Genomic DNA, 21,877 nt, shown 5'->3' with positions numbered 1-21,877 from the left:
AGCAGATTAAAACTCATTATTTTAGAATGAGATGTCTAACAATCACATATGGGTGAATAATTAAGTGTCTATATACTTTTGGCCTTATGACATAATCAAACTCATATTCAGCTGAGTTTCTGGGTGTTAAAACTTTATCATACTCAGACAATACTTCTCTGAGATTGAACTTTGGATTATTAGTCCATTAAACTACATTACTTTTTTACAGCCAAACTGAACCTGTCATGGCGTGAATATAAATGTTAATATACGGCCTCTTCATAATGTCATCAGAAGTATAGAGGAGAAATCCAGTCATATCAAATGAGCTCGTCTATGACCACTAGATGGCAGAAGCAGAACACAGCACGGTCTAATTATGGGACAGATATATTTTGGCAGGAGATGGTGTTAAAAGATGATTTAACCCTAAAATTGTTTCCTGATGATAATGTTAACAACCTAATTCAAACCGCTTTCAGGCACAGAGAGCCATGTCACACCCGACTTTGTTTACTCACTTGCGCTGTGAGATGCGAGACGCAATGAAAAGCTGGTAAATCCATATTTCTTAGGAGTGATGCTGATAAAGGCCACATATTATTGAATCAGAGCTCAACATCTGGTCACGATAACACACAGCACTGGTCTGATTCTCTACTATCAGGCAATCTAATCTAATCTGCGCCGCCTCTTAGGCACCGTGCAGCATGAAGGCCACACAGTAATCTCCCCAGATGACTTTTTTCATAATGTAACTTGTACAGCGTAGATTTCTCAGTGATGGATGAACCAGAGAACAAATGATTGTTATTGTGGAGGCTCTTCTCTAAAGGTTTCCCTCACGTCCTTGCTTTCATTGCTTTGGCCCAGATCCTCCCCCCTGCAGGTAGTGTTATCTATCACTGTTTGGCACTATACACTTTACTGGGGAGCACACACACACGTACAATAACACACACCCAGACATGAGCACACATGCACACATTCATTCTTTAACCTGTAACTATGATTTTTTTGTATTATCATTCATTTCACATCGTTTTTTTTTTTTTTTTTAGTTTAGATTCTGTTTCTTGAGAAAGTTTTATATATCCAGCTCTACAACCTGTTGCATCAGTTGATAAGACCTGCAACAACAACAACAACAACAAAAAAACATCAATATCTTACTTGAGCTATTTCATGGAAAATAAATTATCCTTTCATCTCAGAGTAATTTCTGTCCAACATATCTTTTAAACAGTTAAACTACCTATCTAATTGTTTGCAATCAATTTTCATTTAGATAATGTGACAGACACATTGTTGATTAATAATATTTGGTATTTTTAGCCATGCTAACAGCTCTAGGGATGGCAATGTTAGCTTTCAGCTTTGTTTAGACTGAGGCTGAAGTTCAGGATATTTTCATCCAACACCATCATCAGGTCAAAACTGTCAAAATTAATTTGTTTTGTGACCAAACCTTCAAAACCAATGCGATTTCAATCAGTCTCAGCTTAAACACCAACATGTCAATATTACCATTAATGCTACCATACAGTATTTAGCTCAACAGTCTTACAGGGTGGTTGGCTGTAGACGCTGAAGCTGCTGCCCGGTAACATTGATATTCTGTAGGAAGCAGCTCTGGGGAGCAGCTCTGCCACCTGCTGCCACCTATACCATCTACCTTCAGACTGCTACTATAATCTAAATACACAGATTAAAGGAGCAGGATGTAGCTCAGAATACAGTAAATATGGCATGAAATGTTAAATGTTGTTTACTGACCCGGACCAGATAATCAAACTTTGAGGCTAGACTGTTTGTCCTCATTGATCGGCCTGTTCTCTGCTGATGAAGAGGTGTGTCACAAATACCAGTAAAATCAGCTCCTGTATTGGTTCGGTTGCTGCAGTTTATGTTGCTATCATTGTCACACAGTGAACTGTGCCGGCAAGATGAAGAGGTTCACGAGTTCAAGAGAGCGACAGCTGTACTCACTCCCCTTGACTGTGTTTACACCGTCTAAAAGCACCTTCAGTCTTGTTCTGATCACTTAAATGTCTTTCCACTGGGACCTGATTGAAGATGCAACTGAAATTTTATTGTCATTAACAAAGGTAAATAGATCAAGTACTGGTAAATGGTTCAAGGAATTGTCTGTTTGTATATCCTTAAAATAAAAAAAATACCTATTCCACTTTAATCACAAGATTGTGATTGTAATAAAAATAAACATTTTTCCTGTGTTAATCCAAAACACTATTAAGGCAATAATTCCATATCATCTTTGTGAAGTCTGTATGAGGAATCAGGTGATTTTAGCTCCGTCAGAGGGGTTCACCTCCAAAGCTAGAAGTTGAGTTGTTCCTAATCCGACCATCCAGATTTTACAAAACATCGTCACAAGTCAGAAACCGAAGGTAGGCTTCCATTGTGAACACTGCCCAACACACACTGCTTTATAACCTAAGTTTCAAAGTCTGCCAGTAAATCTCTTTAAGGGAATTTGTACGGGGCTTTAGCTCATCAAACCATGACGATTTGCGAGGCATGTGGGATGCTGGAGCCCTTGTTTCAGAAATTATCACGGCACACACAGACACATCTGATACAGCTACAAAACTGTCCTGAAGGAATCTCGAGAACGTTGACCAGTGACTCGTTAAGAAAGGTGATCAGGTGGCTGTGTATGTCGTTTCATTGGATGAACGGATTATTAGCCCAGTTAACTGTTCCGAATGCCACTGATTTCCCCGGGGTTCATTGGGAGCACATGAAAAGAGCGCCCTGATGAGTCGGTGGCTTGTGATTAAATTAGTAATCAACTCTCTTAAGCAATAAACACAGTCAACAGGTAATTAAATATGATTCAGCCCCAGGTAACTGCCAGCGAGGGTATACGTAAAATAAATTATGCAGTCATTTCTGATGCTCTGTTATTTTGACCTGAGTAATTGTTGGGGCACCTGTAATTCTAATATGGGGAAGAACAAACATAACTGTAAACTATTTTCTAATTAAATCTAGTAAATAAACTCCTCCAGCTCTGTCACAGCTCATATTCAGTCAGATAAAGTCAACAGCTCTCCAAATCTGGGGCCTATTTTGAGAGATTATGAATTCAATTATGTTCCCAATATTGCTTTTGTGAGATCAGAATTGCACAGACATTAATAATAGATCTCAAGGTTAAATATGTTGCCCTGATTCTGGCCTGACTGAGGTGAAAGTTTCCAGGAATCAGGCTGAAAATAGTAACATTGTACTGAGGATGGAGAATTAAATGAAAAACCCCACTTTGTCAACGACTGGCACGCAGACGACAGCTGAGAAAAAGAAACGAAAATGAAGCTCTGGTTTCAGTCTTTCTCCTTGTTCTGTACTGTCTTCACTCAGCTCTCCAGTGGTTTCTTACTGTCAATGTACAACTGACGCTTTGTTCAAACTCCAATTATCTCTCATTTTCTCTTTAATCTGCTCACTCTGAGCTAACTGCCTTTGTCTGACATGAGTACAAGCGTGTGATGCCTGATTAACTGTGAACGCTGAGAAGATTAAATCAAGCTGGCTTCAAATCCAGCTTGATGTTCTGTTCTTTTACAGATGAACATTCTCTCAGTATTTATAGAGGATGGAAATAACTTTTTATCCCTGTAAAAACACTAGGTCTGCTTAAAGAAATCCATAATGCCATAGTTACATATAATGAAAGAAAGAATAATAACCTGCCCAGAGTGGAAAGCAGGCATTTTGAAAACAAGACTGGCATATGCACATTTTAAAGGTTCTAGTTGCTGCAACACTGATGTTAACTCTTGTTTTGTTTCTATTTCTATCACTTCATTTCCTGTACTGAAGTTAGCATGCTAACTCTCTTGGTAAGTAAACACCTTAATGCTAACGTTAGCAATAGCAATAGCAAAAATGTACATATCTTTAAATCATCAGGCAACAGAAAATCATGTTGAATTTTGAGAATATCTACAGTAAATCCCATCTGTTACTGACATGTGAAGGGTTATAGCCTTTTAATTTTAGCATTTTGCTGCAGTACCATCTATCATTACACATAAAATTAAAAATAAAATTTCTCATGATGGATTGAACATGATATGCGCTCATGTTAAGTTTGGTAAACATCTCATACATACAAAAAACTGATCATCCAAAATGATATGGAATATCAAATATCAGGTAAACATATTTTTGGGAATGATCCAAATATTTTGGTGAAGACTGAATGAAATATGCAGATTGAAAAAATCCAAAATGCAGAAAGTAATGAGACTTCACTTTGACTCAAGGAAACCAGGAATAAATTATGTGCTTCTTTGCCTCACGGCAGTAAAATCTGCCTAAATGTCTTCCTTGGCTTAGGGCCAGACCTTTCAAATAATTCCATTTACATCAGTTAAGTAGCTTTTGAGTTAACATGACACCAAACAAACAATCTCAACAAACAACTTCCTCAGCAGAGTCAATAATGACCTGTCCTGCCATTTGATAAATTACTGAGCTCATAATAAAATAGTGTTAGATTCATATTATAGTGTAAATATTCTGTTTTCTTGATCTTCTATGATACTGAACAATATATCTTATTGTTCAGTATATACGATATAACATATCACATGCCACCTCTTCAGCTTGATCACACAGTAACAAAACAACTTGTGAAGGAAGGAAAAAACAAGAACAAGATGAACAGATAAACCCCTCTCTTCCTTAGAAGGACACTCTGTAAAAGATGTTGTTTTCAGTCTCACTAAAAGAGTTATCAGAAGCACAAACTGAAGTTTTAACATTTTTTGTCAACAGAGAGAATCAATCCTTTCTAGGACAAACTGTAGTGGAGTGAGCTTCTTAAAATCCTCAGTTGAAGAGGTTCTTTTGTGTTAATGAATCTATAAAGCCAACTCCTGGAGTGTTAAACCTTTGTAGCTCTGAACATTATCTCTGCAACATCATGCAACTACTTTAACTTAAAATAATTCCCACTCCACACCCCGAGCTCCTGTTTTTACTCTCTAACTTTGAATGGGTATGATGTCCTGCTAACTGGGTGGTTGAACGCTGTTTTGATGTTTTAAATGACTTGGAAGTCATTAAAAGCCAGCGTTCGTCTCTCATATCCAGTCAGGAAGCTTTGAAAATATCAAGAATTTGAGTTTGGTGTGTTTGTTACAGCGACAGCACTTCCTGCTCCGGGGATCATGGGTGATATACACCATTCGGCCATGTTGTCATCAATCCAATCCAATCATGTCATTCATACGCTTTGTTTTCTGTCAATAAAAGCTAACCTCTTGGACTCTGAGCCCAGCAGAATTAATTACCACTCGTGGCTATAGAGGGCGCTGTTGCTCAGCAAAGTTACATTTTGTTTCTTTAAAAACACAAAATCTTACACTGAAGAAGGCAGAGACAGAATCACATTTTACGCGTCTGAATTTAACACAAAAACACACACAATACACCAATTCATCCTGATTGATTTGGGAATGTAAACTCCTTTGATACTCGCTGGACTTCGTCATGGGTACACGCCCAATCTCTGTCTTTTGGCACAGTGCTCCTCTTTTCTCGCTTCAGCACACGAAATTGATTCATGCAGCAGTTAAATGCACTGAAGTATTCGATCGTATTGTTTCCACAATGCTCTTTTAAGTACTTGGGAAACCTCTAGCCGTGTGTGAGTTTCCACTCTACCAAGGCAATCAGTATGTTTACAATGAGTTGCTGATGCACTATGGCTGACCTGCAGGCAATTTCAGATGCCTAAATATCTGCTAAATGAACTGAGACTGAACTGACGCTGAACTCCAGCCTGCAGCAGCTCCCAGATAAGGGTCTCTGGCAATGTGTAGAATATTAATACAAGTAAACCAAATCTGGGGGGGTCTTTTCATACAATAGCTATAACTAAAAAAATTGCATCTGCTGCTATGCTTTGAAGTTAAACTAAACTGAAGGTCCCTGTGAGGATAAAAAGCCCTCAAGCCATGGCACATCCATTAACTACTACAATCATTTTTGCTGCTACTTTTAAGGCAATTCTTAAGTTGAATGTCATCTTTTCCCTTTAAAGCATTCCTTCATTCACAAGTAATATGATTTGTGCATGTCATTTGCAGCTGGGGGAGAAAGCATTATTAGATTGAATTAAGGAAACAAATGTGTAGCCAGGGAGGACAGGGCAGACATAGCACTCTGAGTAACACTGCTGTATTGTCTTAAAAGTAGTGATGCTTAATAAAACCTGACCAGCACGCTAAATCAGGTCTCAAGCAGATTTTTCCGCTGCTGTGGCGTGACTCCCCCCATTGTCCAAGCTGCTGCAATCATTTGAGGCTGAATAGGGGAACACTTCAGCCAATATCACAAGCATGTAGCACAGATGTCAGAGGGAAATTGCACCTTGCCAAGTTACTGTACATTTGATGCAGAGTGGCTTGCTATTCTCTGGCTCTTTCTGTAGGAGTTGTCAGGCGCTTTGTGCCGACTCATTCCCTGTATTCTTTCCAACTCCCACTTATAAAAGTTGAGAATGTCTCCGAGTTAGTTCAGAAGTTCAGTGTTCGAGAAATGAAATGTTGAGCTGAGGACGACTGCAAGGCCACAGTCATGCAGCGTGAGCACGCTACCAGGAGTTCATTTTGTGGAACACAAGAAAATATTTTGCCATTAGTAATACTTACAAAAGACCCTAAGAGATAACTCTTAAGTGCTTGTTTTTTGCTATTATAAGTGTCTGACAACATTATGGATAGGATTCCTAACTGTAAGAAGCTTTTGTTTACACAGAAACATCGCTATGTACCAGACTCCATTTCCAAAAACAGTCCTTTTAACTTGCAGAAGACAGGAGCTGCTGGAATACTGCTGCTTCAATCAGTTTGTTCGTTTGTGTTATTGTTAACATCACCATGTTAAATGAATTCAAAGATGAAAACAAGACTGAGTCTACAGGCAATAAAACTGCGATTTAAAGAACCAGTGTGTAGGATTTAGTGGCACCTGACGGTCACTGTAGACTTTCTGACACACTTAGAAAGGGAGGGGTGAGTTGGTTGCAATCTGAGTTCTCACCACTAGATGTCACCAAATCCTACAGACTGATCCTTTAAACCACAGCTGGTTTTGCCTGTAGACTCTGTCTTGTTTTTTTAGTTGTTCATTTCTCAAGGTGTTGGACAAGTCAACCTTGGTCCAACACCTTAGTAAGGCTTGCCACAACAGGACACCACCACTGCAAAACAACTTTTTCATTTAATTGTTTCACATTAAAAACACACACTGTAATGCTGCATCACAAAATGAGAAAATGCTGTTCTGCGATAACAATTGAAGCCAAAGTAGAGAGAAGAAACAGCCAGTGTTGCCGCCACCGTGAGAAGCGAGACATGTCCGTCTCACACCCCTGCAGGTTGGCTGAGGATTGTGTTCGTCTGAAGCCACAACATGAGATAGTACACAGAGACAGCAGGTTGAGCCACAGATGGGAAATCATAATTCAAACAGTCTCACAAAGCACTTGAATTCATTCCTACCTGTAATGTGCATTACCATGATGACAGAGACCATGCTAGGATGATCATGAACTAGAAATAGAAAAACTGAGATAACACTTAATTGTCCAAATGGTCTCACACGAGCTTTTGGTGTAAAGCCATATATATATGTAACTGTTGTTTCTGAGGACACTGAAGGTTCAGCTAAACCTGCATTGAAAGGATGCCTGGTGCTCATACCAAAGTGTGCCTTTCGTTTTTAGCATGACATTCAACTACCCCAAAAAAATGCTACTGCCTGTCAGATAACATTCCCACCTACTGAGAGCTGCAGACTGACTAACATCATGAAAACAACATGACATATGTAGTCACGTCTGGACCAGGGGTTGATGTTTTACCAAAGTTTTTTTAAATTAGATTTGCTTCAGGCATGTCTGCGTGGTACCCGTTTTTATGAGAAAAAACACAGATATTTACACCATAACACAGCAGACCCTATATTCTAAAACAAAAGAACAAATAATGTATCCTGGCTGAACCCTCCTCATGGTGCTTTTGTAATCATTTTTATAATGAAAATTGTTTTAAATTGTCGAGCCTGGGGATGTTTTTTTTTTAGCGGAGGACAAAATGATGCCATCCCTGATAAAAGTGATATTAACTGTCCGAAATATCACCCTGACATTCTCTTAATTAAATAATGGTTTAACAACACTCTGGGTGTATTCATTTGCTGCAGAGTTTTTGTACAAGGCTTGCTGTCTGGCAGGCAAATAAATTCAGATTCTGCCTCACTTAGCTGGGTGCTGCGGTGAGGTGCAGCAGCCAGAAGCCAGTCATTTATTCACATAAATTAACAGTAAGAGTATGACATCCCTTTAAAGATGTCTGTAGAGAACAGCTTAGCACCCCAGGAGTCACGTAGCAAAACATGCCTTTAGTAAACTGATTAAACTGAAACTGACAGGTGAAAAAAATATGCCAAATGCAGGCTGCAAAATCTTCAGATTTCACTCTGTTTTGGTAAACAAAGCAAAATGTTCAGGTGTTTTTTTTCCTCTCCTCAGTAATGCTCATACATCACCAACCCCTACAAACCCGAGATAATTAAGTAAGAAATGACGAATCGCTCATTGGAATAGATTTCTGAAGATGGATTGGTCACGTTTGAACTATGATTTTAAACAACCATATGTTCAATCTGTACATTCGAAGTTTGATATCTCACTCGGGGGGGCCTCCTGTCATAGGCCTGTCCTGCAGATAGAGAGACAAATGGCACACGTACAGTAAAAGCAACACTGCAGTCCAGCGTATGCATCAGCAAAGAGAGCAAGATAGATCGACGCATGCAGTTTGGACGGTTCAAAACCAATTTTGTACAGTTCATTTGGCAGTGAGCGACATATGAATGTGTTTGTTACATAGATATGCTGCACAGGGGTGAGCGCTCCTCCCCTTCTTTTTGGGGTGGTTCACCCACCGAGTCTCTTGATTTTCTGTGTGCGAGTATGTGGAGACTCAGACCCCGCTGCAGGTCTGGCACAGTGGAGGCCGCCCTCCCACTACAGTACAGTGCAGGGTGACAGAGAGGGCCGATAAGTCCGGCCGACAGCTCCTTAATTCCCCATTAGTGCCTCAGACAGGGTGGTGTGACAGAGCGCGGCGCTGTCCTTAGACCGACCCCTGTTCTTGTCCTCGTCTCTTCCCCTCCCCTGTTAAGTTCCTGCATGGTGCCCTAAGGGAGGATGTAGCGCCACCCAGTGGAGGCAGCTTCTGGTATGTGTGTGGCTCTGACGGGGGAAGGGGGACGGCCTCAGCAGGCAATCTCCTCCAGGGTGCCTAGCGTTGTCTGCAGGGGGACTGTCACAGTGTGGCTGATGGACTCTGAGTGGTTTGCCACCGGATCACAGGAACTCTGGGGGAAAAAAAAGATTTAAAAAGTTTTAGTGCTTAGTGGTGACTAGTGTGGCTGGTAATCTAGCCACTAACATTGTAAATAGCACTGAACAAAACAGGTGAGCAAGCTCAACAAGAGGCTGTTAATGCAACATGTCGACCTGCAAGATCTTTGTCATGGTTAAACAGAGTGAACCATCGCGTGCAGATCCAAACAAATAAAAACTCAGGAGCTTGGGACCACACTACAACCTGTCACAGATGACACAAGTTCACGCGGTTAATTCAAGAGATTAAATCTCACCATCAGCTTTTCTAAACCACGACTCTAATGTAGCAGTTTATATTCAGGCCAAGCACATTGTTAAAAAATAATAATTAGATGGTGTGACTCAGCAAATATGATAATAATAGCTTCCTGCATTTAGACTGTGCCACATCTGAATACAAGCTGATGTGTGTTTAAGTGGAAATGTCTTCATTTCGCTAACAAAAAAACAATAAAGTGCACAGTCAGTGACTCTGAATCTTTGTACTAAACTGAAATGAAGCGTGATATTCGTTGTAAGTGCAGGCAGAGCTAAGTAGCTGTGCCTCCATTAGCTATCTGCATTCATGCTTAATTATCATCTGATGCTGCTCAGCTACCAGCTGACTGTCGCTGCAGCGCCCTCCACTGCCCCGATTGTTGCCTTTGTTGACTGAAGATTTGACGTTCATGTCTGTGTGTGTTAAAGGTGGATTTGTTCTCCAAGGAGACTCCCTGCTGCTGCTCAGATCGGATGAGAGCTCCTTCAAAGTCCAGAGCTTTTCCCACCAAATTGGCTGCCAGCTACTGTCAGTCTGAACGCAGCCTTGGATCCACTGTGGTGCTCGTTCTATATGCTTGCGTGGAAAGGGTGGAGGGGCATAGGGGAAGGTTTGATATGCATGATCAGGGTGAGAGAAAAGACGCTGGATCTATACGCTCCGCTTACATGCAGCACTTCTGTGAAGAGGATTGACAAGTGAAGGGTTAAAGGCTGCTCTTACCACATCCTCTCCATGACTCTCCTCCTCCTCCTCTCTGCTCAGTAAATCCAGTAGTCTGTCTTTAACCACCTGTAGATCAGAGAGACTTCATTCAGAGGATCTCCATGAATTCTTCTTGTAATTACTGGCTGTACAGACACATTTTACTTCAAAGTAAAAAGTAATTAGGTGGCAAATGTGGGGACAAACTACGCCATCATAATTATTTCAGCATGAAAAGCTGTTAAAAGTTGCTTTAGAACTGCTTATGTAAGCGACATGAGGGTTTCTTACCCCCATTACTCCAATATTGCCATTAAAGTGGGAAAAAACCTCATGAAAATTACTTTTCCTGTGTATTTTGAAAAACCCTAGGGGAGGCGAAGACTATTATGTGCTTGTCAGAACCCCATGCAGCTGAAAGCAGCATGAGAAGCTCTAAAGAGGGGCAAACGGCAGAGCAAAAGTGGTGGAAAAGTACCATCACACAGTCCTTCATCTCAGTCAGCTCTGAAGTGAATCTAACTCTTTATCTGCTTTTTGTATCAGTGACATTGTTTCTGTTGTCAGCTTTCATGGCTGAGGCTCTAACTCTCTAAACCAAAAACTATTCAAGTTTATTGCATAAAAAACAACCAAAAAAAAAAAAAAAAAAAAGCTGCGAGAGCCTGTGGAGGAGTGATGTGTGGGAGTAATTAGCTGCTACAACTGCAACTTGAGACTGACCTCATAAGCATAGTCAAACAGCTCTAAGATGGTGAGGATGCTGGCTCCAATGAACAGGCCCATCTGACCTCCAATATCACCTGTAGAGGGGCCACAGTCACAGAAAACACCCGACATTGACTTAACGTTGAATGACAGTCAAACATATTTAATAATTCATCAACTGTATAACCAGCATTCAGCAATAAAGTGCAGGTAAAGAACGAAACTGACAATGAATGACAATTTGAAGCATCACTTCCTGGTTTGCCTGTGGCTAGCTGCCACTGTACGATAAGACGCTCTGAGGTGTCCTGATACACGGAAATAACAGACACTTGAGATGCCAGTCAGCGTTTTTGTTGTTGTTATTACATTCTCTGCCTCCACCTCCTCTCACTACACCTTGTTGGAGTTCTGCACAGGTCTAAAACGGATGCCCAAACCCACGTATTTAAGACCCGACCCAGGTTAACCCAACAGGCCGTCTGAGACCTGAACTTGACCCAAAATCTGAGACTGTGTTTTTTGTTCTTGTTCATCTATAACTGACATTCCTACTGGATATTGTGTATCCCACTGCTTGTTCATGGTGGGAGTTGTTGGGTCTCTCTTTGTAGATGTTTTAATATAAAGAGTACAGTCTAGACCTGCTCTATATGAAAAGTGCCTCCAGATAACTACAACTGACCATTGAGCATTTTTCCACGCACAGCTAATGTCAGTCTGCAGCAACCAACCTGACGCAAACTGGTCAGTAGAATATTACACTGATTTGTATTCTTGCTTATTATTACATACAGTTCTATACAGAACCATGAATCACATTTGGCAATTTCACCCACACAGCAAGCAAATATTTGTATTCAGTTAAAGCTTGCGTGGAGGTTAATTCCTGCTCTTTTCATTTACTGATGCTGTAACATCTGTTAAGAAGTGACAACATTGAGCTTGCTCGAAGGCTTGTCACACACCAGGTTGGTCGACGACCCAATCGGGCGTCTTTGAGTTGTCAGATCTAAATCTGGTTCCGTGAGTCAGAGGGGAGGCCATTTCCCAGGAATCAGGACATGATTACAAAAGTGAACCCAGGCTTGGAAAATGAAGGGTGACACTGAGTGAAAACCTACCCAGCAAACCTGCCACCTCATAGGCTTTCTTCTGCTCGATGGTCTCGTAGTTCAAAGCCTCAAAGAACACGTCCAATACCAAGATGTTGTCTCTGCAAAAAGGCAAAAATTGGACGTTTGTCTTAATGGATCCCACATCAGGCAATCATTTGACAAGCAGCTACATAACCAGCATCGGTCCATCCATTTCCCCCGGAGCTGAGCAACCAGGGAAGCACAACTGATGTGTGGGAGGAGAACATGCTTGTTGCAATGGTTCAGCTTCTCACAGGCAATCAGAGCAACCCAGCTCTTTATAAAACCTTCATTTAGGCGACTATGGGAAACAATGTGGGCAGTGAAGAGGCTCAGTGGTTAGTGCTGTTGTCTGGCAGGGAGAAAGCTCTGAGCAGCAGCCCTCGCTGTGTCGTGTCGTCCCATTTCTGCTCATCAGGTAAATTGGAAACTCTAAATTGTAGGCTGCTGAAACCGAGGATGTTTATGTGTTTGCTTGCCTTTGTGTAGGAATAATCAGCTGCACTCACTGGGCCTCATTCAGAAGGGATTTTTATTTTTTTTCATCTCTTAAAGTTTTTTGTGAAACAAAAAAAAAGAAAAAGAAAATCCTACATCTGATTCATGAAATGTGTGCAGGCTACTGCTTTGTTTTTACCCACCAACACACATTATCCTTGTGAACTGAATTTAGATTCAGTGGGTAGGTTTAAAGTAAATTTATTCAGTTATTTTTATGTCATTAGAAGCTAGCAAATCATATTTATCACTCTAACAATGCAAGCAGCACTAGAGCATCATCTGCCTGTTCACCAGTTTGCGATTTCGTCACGTAAACAAAAGGCCAAACTGAGACTTTACCGTTTTATGCAAAAATGTTGTCGTGTAAACAGGGCTGTACATAGAGTAACTATAACTGTAACAATGGGTACATCTGTGGTCTCTTGCGCCACCTGCTGGTGGAGCAGACACAACAACAGGGAGGCAAGGAAAAGACAGCTACTTACGTGATGTACTTCTCCGTCTTGTTGAACTTCTTCTGCAGGTAGCGGGCCGAGGTCTTGCTGGGGATTTTGACCATGGACAGCTCTTTGTTGTAGCGGGTCATGTTGCACGGCGTCCTGCACATGCAGTTACTGCTCTCCACGGCTGACAGTTTAGCTTGAAACGCAGGAGATGGTGATGAGGGTGGGGGAGCGTAAAAAATTGGAAGGAGGGGAAATGGAGTGAGGCGTGCGGGAGGATAGGTGGAGGATGATGTACACAAGGGAGAAATGCTCTTTTAGATACAAAGTGAGACTGTAAAATGGCTTATAACTGCCTGCAAAGTGTTTGTTTCTGAGTTTCACAAAGGCACAATCAAAGTATCCTGTTAAAAGTGAGTATTTTGCCACTGATTTGCGATGTGAACTTCCTTATATTTTGCTGAAAATGTGTCAGACTAAGACCTTCAGCTCTGCGACAGGTTATACCCACCTGGCAAACAAGAGTCTCCCCTTTTATTTGGAGACCTTCTGTCCAGACCTGAGCTGGAGCAATAATAAAATGCAATAAAAAAGGCCAGGAGGAGAGTCATCTGAGCAAATCAAACAATCCATATTTTAATCTAATACCTCATGAGGAAATCAACTCATTGTTGAGACCACAGAATATCAAAGTAGAAGATATGAAAAAGATCATATTCACTAAGGCCAGCAGGTTATTTTAATACATTTTTAAATATTGAGGTGCAGTAATAAAAGAAGTTAAATTATGTTAAGGTTACTGAAAAGCCACTGTAAGCTTCTAGGCACTTTTTGAATTAATTAGTCAATTAGTCAACTGAAGGAGAATTAATCAACATTATATTTGATAACTTATTTCTTAAGTCATTAATCATGCACAAAGGGTCCAGAGGATGTGAGAGTTTGTTGTTTTTCTTTCTTTTATATCATAAAATAAATATCTCTGTTAGTCAGAAATAAACATTTGAACAGGTCACTTTGGATTGGAAAGTTCACTTAGAATGTTTTCTGTCATTTTATCGACAAATTGACCATTCGGAGTACAAAATGTGTTGAGTGATGCTGATGTTTACTCCATGTTAGCCCCTAACGACAGTATAAGTCAATGTCGTTGTCAGTGTCACAGAATGTAAAGAACCAAACACAAACATGCCCTTGAGCAGCGTCTGCAAAACAGCCTTCATCCTGACAAAGTCCTGATGCAGAAATGCCAGGCTCTATTCACAGCTCTGCTTTGGCAGTTTGACTCGAGAGAGAGAGAAAATAAAAATAAATAAATACACTGGATGATTTCGTCTCACAGCCACCTACATAACACCAAACTCTCTTGCAGTGATGGTAATATTAAGCGACACAAGCTTTTCAAACACGGCTCCATCAAACGCTCCTCTCACTCCTCACAAATATCTTTCTAAAGCTGATTCTTTTCAAAGTTTAAATTGATCTCATTTAATTTCACCAGAGAGATTATACCAAGTCCTTTCTCACTACCAAGAAACTTCTCTCTTTGGACTTGAGAATGGTCCTCAGATTTTAAATCTCTGCTTATTCCCAGGGAAAAATGGAAGGCAAAGAAGAAGTTAATATTATCAGCCTTTATTTCTCACCGAGACAGCTCACTGGCAAAACCTGCAGATCACAGAGCACGAGGCAGCTATCCCCTCCCCACAGTGCACTAATAGCCGGCGGGGCCACATACGCACGTAATTGCAATTCAAATTGAATTGCAATTCAATATGGCTTCTCAGTGGCCTCCTATTTTTATTCAAATGAGACGTTATTGGATACACGGGAGCAAGGCCTCATGCATTCAAATGATTGATTTCTTCCTCTAATCCTCTCACCTTCGTCCACCTCCCTCGCTCTTTTTCTCTCACGCACATTTAAATCTAAAAGACCAAATTACCATAATACATTTCGGCCACATAAGTTTCAGATTTTTCTAAATGTTAATGCATAACTAGCAGTATAAGTATAAATAAATATCTCTCTGACAACTTTTTAAAGACAGTTTTGGAAGGATGAGTCTCTCCTTCAGCAGCTATAACAAAAAGAAATTGGCAATAATTGTGTTTCCTGCCTGGGTGTGTTAATTATAAGCGGTTTCTCTTTCCTCAAAAGCAAACAACCATATAAGCAAGTTGTTCTTTGACAATAGATGCAGCTGTCTCCTATTAAAAAAATATATTTTCAGTGCCATCTCCAAAAAACTTGAGTGACACAGTTATAGCGAGAGAGAAAAACCCAATCAAACTTTGCCGTGTGAAATCTCCTCTGATGGGTACCCGCAAATTGGCAGAGGATTTAAAAACTAGAATTCATTTGCATTCAATGATCCAAGCTGAGTGAGTGCGTGTGTTGGGATTGTGAAAGCCTTACTGTTCCAAAAATGAAGCCAATTACAGGAGAGGGGGAGAGAGAGAGGGAGAGAAAGAAAGGAAACGAGCTGTCTGGAAATAAGCTCCAAAGCCGTCGATGCTCCTCCTGCATCGTACGCTGCAACTTGTGGGTTCAAGTGCCTGTTAACGACACATCGGTGAGTTATACTCAATGCTCTTAGGGGTGTGGGAGTCTGCATCCTTGATGGTGATTGCTTGAAAGTTTTGTTGCCTTTGGCTACAATTTTTTTTGTACTTTTCTGGCTTTCCAGAAATAATTTTCCTCAGGGTGGGAGAGGAGAGGAGGAGGGGGGCTGAGTGGAGAGGCTGGTGTGGGAGGATAGAAAGTTTTACTGATGTTCCTGTAACTCCCTACTGGCCACCAGTTGAGGTTGATAAAGGTCATACATTACTTAGTACGCCTCTGAATCAGCTTATTATTCAACTTATTATTTATGTTTTTATCAACTATGCGCTTTTTATATCTCAAAGAAAAAAATGCAGATTATATTAGAATCAATCCATTTAACAGTCGCTTTACTGAACAGTATTGAGTATAATTCTTTAATTACCATGCGAGAAAATGAATTAACCTTGTGTAGCGCTCTTTAATTATAAAGCCCTACCTCTGGTACCACTTAGGCTGCTAAATGGGTGTAGCTCTTAAAGGGCTGCTGTGCCCCCAAATTACAAGGGGTGATAGATATGTTCAACTCTGACTGATTATGCAGAAAGTTTGAAGTTAATAACTTCTGTGGTTTCTCTGTTCTGGGTGATTGAAACTTGCAAGTCAGCACGGTCTGAGAAAAATGGATGACATCGGCCAAAATGTGGATTTGAACTCGCCCTCTTCACCTGATTTGTCACCCTTGTTTCTTAGAAGCAGAGTTTTCCATAAGCGCTGGTCATCGGCTGGATGGCTGGACATTAAAACATTTTCAGCAGACTACTTTCTCACAGTCTCATCACCGTCACTTTTTATAACGTTATAACTATAATCTTAAACTGGATGGGGGATTTTTGTCATCAGATGTCTTGATCTTAAGTAATCAGCTGAGCAAACAGCCCCTCTCGACTGTCCTGTGCTCGCCCAAGAGCATCATGGAGAAACACCAATTTTTCAGTCATCTGTTTGTTTAGGAGAGAAGGAGACCTGTGTGGATAATTCAGCTCTCGGTAAAAGCTTCCTGAATGACTGACACTGAAGGAATCCTAACCTAAAAACAAGCTCAGCTAACAGCCCGCAGCCCCTTACTGACGTCCTGTGTCCGCCAAAGAGCGTAGGAAAATTTTTAACATGAAACTACTTTATTCAACGTTTTTACCAGCTTTAATTATTATTTAATTCTGTCACCCAGCTGGACATCCAGGGAGAGTCTTTCCTCAACTATCTTAACATTGTTTTTTCACTCTTAACAATCTCCACTAACATCTGAAACTTGTAGAGGAAAAAAAAACCAAAAGCACAATCACAGCAAATTCCTGGGGAGGCACATGTCAGCTACAGGAGATTACTCAAATAGCTGCAGGAAGTACAATGTACTCTCTTTGCACAGAGGTTTAAATCCAGTTTAAGCCTGATCCAAAGTGTTTACACTCTCCATCTCGCCTCATAAGGCTAATTTTTTTCCTGCAAGGATTATTACGCACCATAGGCTTATAGTAAATCTGCCTGGCAAGTGGTCACACAGCTTCTAGAGGTGTAATACAGAAGGATATAATCTGGATGAATCTTAGTTCTTGTAACTCTACACATTCATATCCACATTAGACACAGTTTTCCTGTGGACTATTTCTTCAGTAGAAAACTCTTCATAACAAAGTCTTTGGTTTTTTGTTTTGCAATTTGTCTGTCTGTGTGTCAGCTCCTTTGTGAACTCCACCTCTCACACAGTGCATGCTGGGATATGCCCCTGAACACAATATTCAAATACAAAAATCACCTCCTTATGATCTGTGCTGCTCTGGAAGGCTGAAACCTTGACTTTTAAACACTTTTCAGCAGAATCTCATTTAGATAAAATCACAAAGAAACCCCTCTCATCTGACTTTCATGAGTCTCTCGAGTGTAGGTAAAATATTACTCTCCTGGATTATGGCGGTTTCATAAAAAGGCAAAACAAAGAAAATCAGATCCATATCTTAAAACAGCTGGACGAGCCAACGTTTAATAAAACTGACAAAGTTAATTTAAAATCTGGAGTGTGAAGGCATGAGTTGAGGCTGCCAAAAACCTTTTTTTTTTTTTTTACATGGCTGTATAATTTACCTCAATGCGGGAAATATGACCCATTATCTATTTGACCATCCATCCATTAAATTGAACTCTAACACTGCAGTCCCTGTCTGCTCCAATGTTGGTTACTGACTTGATGAAACCTTCGCACACAAAGCAGGGAATATTGATGAATTGATTAATGGTGTTCTCTTGATAAATCAAAAAGTTAGGAGGTGACACATGCGCTGAAAACTTCTAGTAGGGATGTTGTGTGCCTCTTTAAATGAACTCCAGTGACAGACAGTGCCTATCACCCATTCCCAAAGTCATTTTTTTGGTATTCACGGTAACACACAGTAGCTGCTCTTAAGTTGAGCCGTCTCAAGATTAAAATTCTCCCTGGTGTTGCTCATCTTTAAAGAAGGTTTAAGATTAAAGCTCTGAATCAAGAGGAAAACCTAATCCTTTGCCTCTGCAAATAATGATATGTAAACCAGAATACAGTAATGTGTCATCCTGGCTCATGAGATGTGTGTGTATATGTGGACTTACCGAGGGCAGGCTCAGCACAGTCTTTGTACTGCTCGGGTGTGCAGTATGGAGCGTCACCTAGAACAGTTTGAATGGAAACACTTTAGAGGAAAGAAATCGGTGCTTAAACATTCACACTCTCAGAAGACTCAACGTGTAAACAGTTAGATGAATCTAGAAACAATATGTGAGGCCTCAGCGCTCGTTTCCTGCCAGACACACAATCCCAGGGCTTTTTTAAATGCCAGCACCTAATCCGGTATTGACTTGTGATATCAATACGAGGCCTCTCAATGCCGTTTAATCTCACGTATAATACTACATCCTTGCTGAAAACCTCCTGTGTGCTCAGTAAATATTCTCACCAGGCATGTGCACCATCCTGCAGTTGCAGTTCTCCACAATGTAGCGCGTTTCGCAGTCGATCCTGCAGGCGGTTACGCTGTAGACCTGGAAAAAGCCAGACTCCAGAGCCTTCGACTCGCACTCTCCCCACGGGGGAGGCAGGTAGGTCAGCTGCAGGTGAGACAGGAGGCGATGAGGGGTTAGAGAGAGAGTGCAACAAGGCCTACAAATAATATTTAATTTTTTTTTCAGTACTTCCAAGCTTAATATAAAATAAAAAGCTGCATTTAATTCAGAGTAATATAATAAATCAATTAGAATGACCTCCACCCCGATTAGCATAAATGGATGGATGGATTTACCAATTAAAAAATAAACAACTTAAGATAAATAAGCTAAAATTGACATCCATTATTGCCCATTATGAGTTGGTGGCAACTGTGTTTGCTATAGGTCTGATGATATGATGCTGACTGAAAAAAAAAAAACAGGATTAAACAGCCGTCTGTGTGCACAATCTGCTGTTTTCACTTGTATCCCATCAGCCTGCAATTACATAAAGAAAAAAAGTTATAGATTCTGTATGTAGAAATCCGAAAACCCTTGTTATTAGTGACACCTGTGGCCGTTAAGTGAACTGCAACCTTGAGCCTGTTGCTCATACTTGCACTCGACCAAATAATGGACAAATAACTTACACTGTTGTCACACTTTCGATACAAACTATATTTGAGCCTGACTGATCCTGAACTATATATTCAGGATCAGTTTTGCCCTGCCGAAGTTGACCCTAGTTTTCTCCTGACGTTGGGGCTTTGTGAGATTAAGTTTTCTGTTTTTTATTCTTGTATGGAGTTTATGTCAGAGTATATCTTGCTCTTTGTTTCATAATGGTGGCAGACTCTACTTCTAAGCTAATGATAGTACATTGCTGGTGCTGTAGTGGCACAGAAGAGAGACTTTTATTGTGACAGGGCACTTGGGAGCGAGAATAAACGTCACATCCTGAAAATTCGATCCCAGGTGGAAATCTTCAGGGTGTTAAAGAAAACAGAGAAAGTTCAGGAATGGGTAATTTTTTATGTCATGTTACAATGTTTTCAAACACTGGCAATAAAAAAGTTATTATTACATGTAAATTCTTTTGAATTCTTCCATACAGTAGCTTTAATGGCTAGGGCAAGCTGGAAAAATAAATTTATTTTAGGACACATAATTCAGTGCTTTTTAAGATTTTTTCAAGACCTGCACACACACACCCACTTGTAAAAAAAATCCAAAATGTGGACAGATCCCGACAGCATCTTTCCAAAACACGTTCCCTTGTCCTTGAAACTGAGCCAGTACAGAGAAGCCTGAGGAGCCTCACAACAAACCAGGCGGTGCGGAAAACAATTCAACAGATAGCCAGACTCTGCCTGAAAAATCCCATAACACCCTGCGACGGAAGCACAAAAACTCCAAATGGTCTCCTCCTGCTCCTGCAGCTCTGAAGACTGGGGACAGCAGATGAGAGACGGGGGACACCAGGCTAAGCAGCGTGGAGGCCCATCTGCTCCACAACATGGGCTGCACGCTCTACCCCCGCGCTCCCAGTATCCATCACCCACCACCCTCTGTTCCCCAGATCCCTTCACTGTCATCACAATGCATCCCGAGCGAGGCTGCTTCCTCTGCCAAAAGAACAATTTTTTTTTGGATGAGGCAAAACACAACATCCTGCCAGGTGAAATTTGGCCGCAGTTTGCTTGTTAGTACTGACAGAGCTTGAAACCCAGCCCCCTCCCCCCTCTCATCAGGCGATGCTGTGTCTCCACTTGGAGGAGAGTTTGATGCTGTAAGGCCTGCAGATACAGTCACTTCACCACCACTTCAGACAATAAATTCAAACGCAACCCAAACAGCAATCTAGCGTTTCAGCATCCGGAGGCCAATGGCCATTTTTGGCCACGGCTATAATGTCTCCTGTGATAATTAAAAATGTCCTCCCTGATGCCAGCAGCAAGCACAACCGATGAATACTGACATCCAGACGCTATTAATTTTATCAGAGACTTAAGAAAGGTGCTTCTCAGCAATCCTTAACCTTTAAAATCACCTTCACAACCCCAGCTAATCTTCACTTCTGGTCTAATTACAGTCAGCTGTGGCCGATTCTAGATCTGATTATTTCTCTGTAATCAGATAATCTGAGGTGCTCAATATCACTTTTCACCATGCGGGGACCTGCTGACCTGATTATGGTCTGTCTAATAAGAGCTGAGGCCTGTGCCCCACTCGGTACGTTATTAATCAATGTTCCATCTCCCTGTTAAACCCTTTAATTAGGCTTTACAAGCTGGTCGGCGAGGGGCAATGTGGGAAAAAAACAGGTATATAGGAGAACAGGGTAAGGTCATTGTAGGTTAGAAATGAACCTCCACATCAAAGCAGTGAACAAAGACGAGTCACAAATTTACAAAATAAACCAAAAAATAGGTGTCAGCGACTTGACTATTTGCACCTGGCCGGCTATTTGGCTTCACACACAAAACAACACAAAACTCTGCATCACAGACAGACATGTCATGTAGCCAGAATAAATGCCATTACTAAAGCAATGCTATAAAAACCTAATTAACACAATTCAATAGGTCTCCAAACACTGCGGCCACAGCTGCTCCACACACATCATCTCCAGCAGAAGCATCAATATTAACTAATAAAACGACAAAGACGTAAACAATAAAATATATGAGCATTTTACTCACCAAAACTGCTGATTATTTGTAGATAAATAAAAACAACTGCTTCTAGTCCTAAAGTGAGAAATACGACTGAGCAGACTCAACTGTCAGCGTTAGCCTCCGAAAATTACCTATTGTTGGGACTGAGACGCACGGATAACCTCTACAACAGAGGTACTGAACTCTTCCTCCTCTTTCAGCCGATGTAGGTTGAAAAAAACGGCTATTAAATCTATAATAACATGTTTTAGCTTCCGCTAGTAGCTACAAATGCAGGTTTGCTAGCTCTGACCAGTACGCTCTCTGACGATCCAATCAAAAGACATGAAAATGTCGACGTTGTTGTCGTAGGCCTCGAAATCTGATTGGTTAAAGGATGCGCGATGTAACCGTTTCATCGCCATTTATTTTAAAATACAGGTGCCCGCACTGTTGATTCTGAAGACCTC

At 40.9% G+C, this 21,877-nt stretch overlaps 1 protein-coding gene across 3 annotated transcripts in view; it reads right to left on the bottom strand.

Moving 5' to 3' along the window:
- Positions 1-7,223: 7,223 nt before the first annotated feature.
- asic2 (acid-sensing (proton-gated) ion channel 2) overlaps positions 7,224-21,877 on the bottom strand; it is a 325,507-nt gene continuing 310,853 nt past the window's right edge. For all 3 annotated transcript variants that reach the window (XM_018672144.1, XM_018672143.2, XM_018672142.2), the window contains 7 exons: positions 18,723-18,873; positions 18,379-18,435; positions 13,234-13,387; positions 12,233-12,324; positions 11,124-11,203; positions 10,419-10,487; positions 7,224-9,405 (listed from right to left, as the gene is read on the bottom strand). In XM_018672144.1, coding sequence (XP_018527660.1) covers positions 9,304-9,405; positions 10,419-10,487; positions 11,124-11,203; positions 12,233-12,324; positions 13,234-13,387; positions 18,379-18,435; positions 18,723-18,873 — 705 coding nt within the window. In that variant the 3' untranslated portion in view covers positions 7,224-9,303. The remainder of the gene's footprint in view (positions 9,406-10,418; positions 10,488-11,123; positions 11,204-12,232; positions 12,325-13,233; positions 13,388-18,378; positions 18,436-18,722; positions 18,874-21,877) is intronic.

The sequence above is a fragment of the Lates calcarifer genome, linkage group LG11 (assembly GCF_001640805.2).
Source record: "Lates calcarifer isolate ASB-BC8 linkage group LG11, TLL_Latcal_v3, whole genome shotgun sequence".
Classification (NCBI taxonomy): domain Eukaryota; kingdom Metazoa; phylum Chordata; class Actinopteri; family Centropomidae; genus Lates; species Lates calcarifer.
The sequence above is the reverse complement of the archived record's forward strand: the minus strand, read 5'-3'. Positions and strand labels throughout refer to the sequence as shown.